Below are 1,868 nucleotides of genomic sequence, written 5' to 3'. Positions count from 1 at the left end.
CAGCAGCAACAGCATCAAACCCACTAAGTTCAACAGAGACTCTCACATCAAAACCACCAAGTTCAGCTACTTCAACACCGCTAGCAAAGTCAACGTCTACCCTTCAAACAGGTTGTGCTTATTTTTTTGACTTGGGAATTGATATTCCTAAACATCCCAAACTTGGCCAATACCCTGAAACCAATAAGCGACGATTTTGTTCACAGTGGTATAATAACAAACATTGGCTTGAGTATTCAGTGATAAAAAATGCTGCTTTTTGCTACTGTTGTGGGAAGTTTGGCACGAGCAGTGCGGAGAAAAGTTTCACTGATGTAGGTTACACAAACTGGAAGACGGCATTTAATTTGGTAAAGGAATCAGGAGGCATGAGACCTCAAGTGACCATCTGCAATGTATGACACTTTGGATGGAACATCAGATACGCATTACAAAATAAATGGAACTCAGCACCCTTCTCAGTGATGCTCAGCTAGAGTTTCATCGCTACCATCTGTCGGCAATTATCGAGATCATACAGATTCTAGCTGGGAAGAAAAGTACCTTAAGTGGCAACTATATCAGTGAACTTGGTATGGAGGACGGATTTTTTCAGACCATGTTCAACTTTGCCATCAGCAGAGATAAGATACTATGCAACGCAAAGTATACGTCACCTGAAATCCATAATCAAATTCTCTGTCTACTCGCGAAAACTATCCAACAAAGAATCCGAAATGAAGTTGGTGATAAAAAGTACACAATAAAGGTGGATGAAACTCGTGATAGGTGCAACTGTGATAATCTGTACTTATGTGTGAGATACTTACAAGACGGAAATATTGTTGAACATCTACTTGCAGTTATTCAAGTTTCCAGTTTTGATGCACATTCCTTGACTGACTCCATCATAGCAATATGTCCAGAGCATGGCTTCAGTTTGGAAAACGTTCTTGGCCAATGCTATGATGGAGCTAGTGTGATGTCGGGACGATCTGGGGGTGTTCAAAAACTTCTCCAGGAAAGACTGGGCTTATCTGTTCCCTACGTGCACTGCCTAAACCACCAACTACACCTTGTAGTTGTGCATGCGATTTCGGCTGTAGATGTTGACATGGACGCCTTTTTTGGCACTTGCAACATCCTGTACAACTTCATACGTAAGCCAACTGTGTCTGTTCACTACACTGGACAAGCACTGAAACGACTGTTGGAACAGCGGTGGACTGACCACCTAGCTACTGTGAAAGTAATCACTGGATCATATAAAGCTATCTTAACGATTCTGTTGGGCATTGCCACAAATGAGAATAACACATACTTACCTGAATTAGTGGTGGAGGCAATCGGATTGTTGAAGCTGATCAAAAAGAAACCCTTTCTGTTCCATGCCGTAGCTTTCCACAAAGCATTGAGTATACTAGCACCTGTCAACATTCATCTACAACCACTCAGTATCAATCTGATGCAGGCTTTGATGCTGATAACATCTTCGGAGCATCCATTGCTTTGTTGAGAACCGATGAAACATTTACCACTTTGCTGGATGAAGTTAAGCTGATTCTGCAAAATACTGCAGGTGATGATAACAGTGTAACAGTACAAGACCACCAGCCTGCAGAAAAGAGAAGACGTCGTGAAAACTTGGGTTTCAAAGACTACATTGTTGACCATCTACACAGAGGTAACACCAATTTGTCAAAAAATGATAACCTTAAACGATCGTGGTTCTGTCTAATTGACAGTATCCTGGTTGAGCTTGAAGAACGTTTCTCGGAGAAATATTCGCATCTTATTCGTGCCATGGAGTCACTAGATCCTCAGTCAAAACATTTCTTTAATAAAGACCGAATGGGATTTCTCGCAGACTTGATCGGCCTTGAAATGGA

At 41.6% G+C, this 1,868-nt stretch overlaps 1 protein-coding gene across 1 annotated transcript; it reads left to right on the top strand.

Annotated features, from left to right (window-relative positions):
- The first annotated feature begins 439 nt into the window (after positions 1-439).
- On the top strand, positions 440-1,495 carry LOC106462295 (zinc finger protein 862-like). Its single transcript, XM_013922194.1, has one exon. It carries the CDS (start codon positions 440-442, stop codon positions 1,493-1,495), a length of 1,056 nt encoding a protein of 351 aa, XP_013777648.1.
- Positions 1,496-1,868: the final 373 nt, after the last annotated feature.

This window comes from Limulus polyphemus, unplaced genomic scaffold, assembly GCF_000517525.1.
Source record: "Limulus polyphemus unplaced genomic scaffold, Limulus_polyphemus-2.1.2 Scaffold1136, whole genome shotgun sequence".
Taxonomy (NCBI): Eukaryota; Metazoa; Arthropoda; class Merostomata; order Xiphosura; family Limulidae; genus Limulus; species Limulus polyphemus.
The sequence above is the reverse complement of the archived record's forward strand: the minus strand, read 5'-3'. Positions and strand labels throughout refer to the sequence as shown.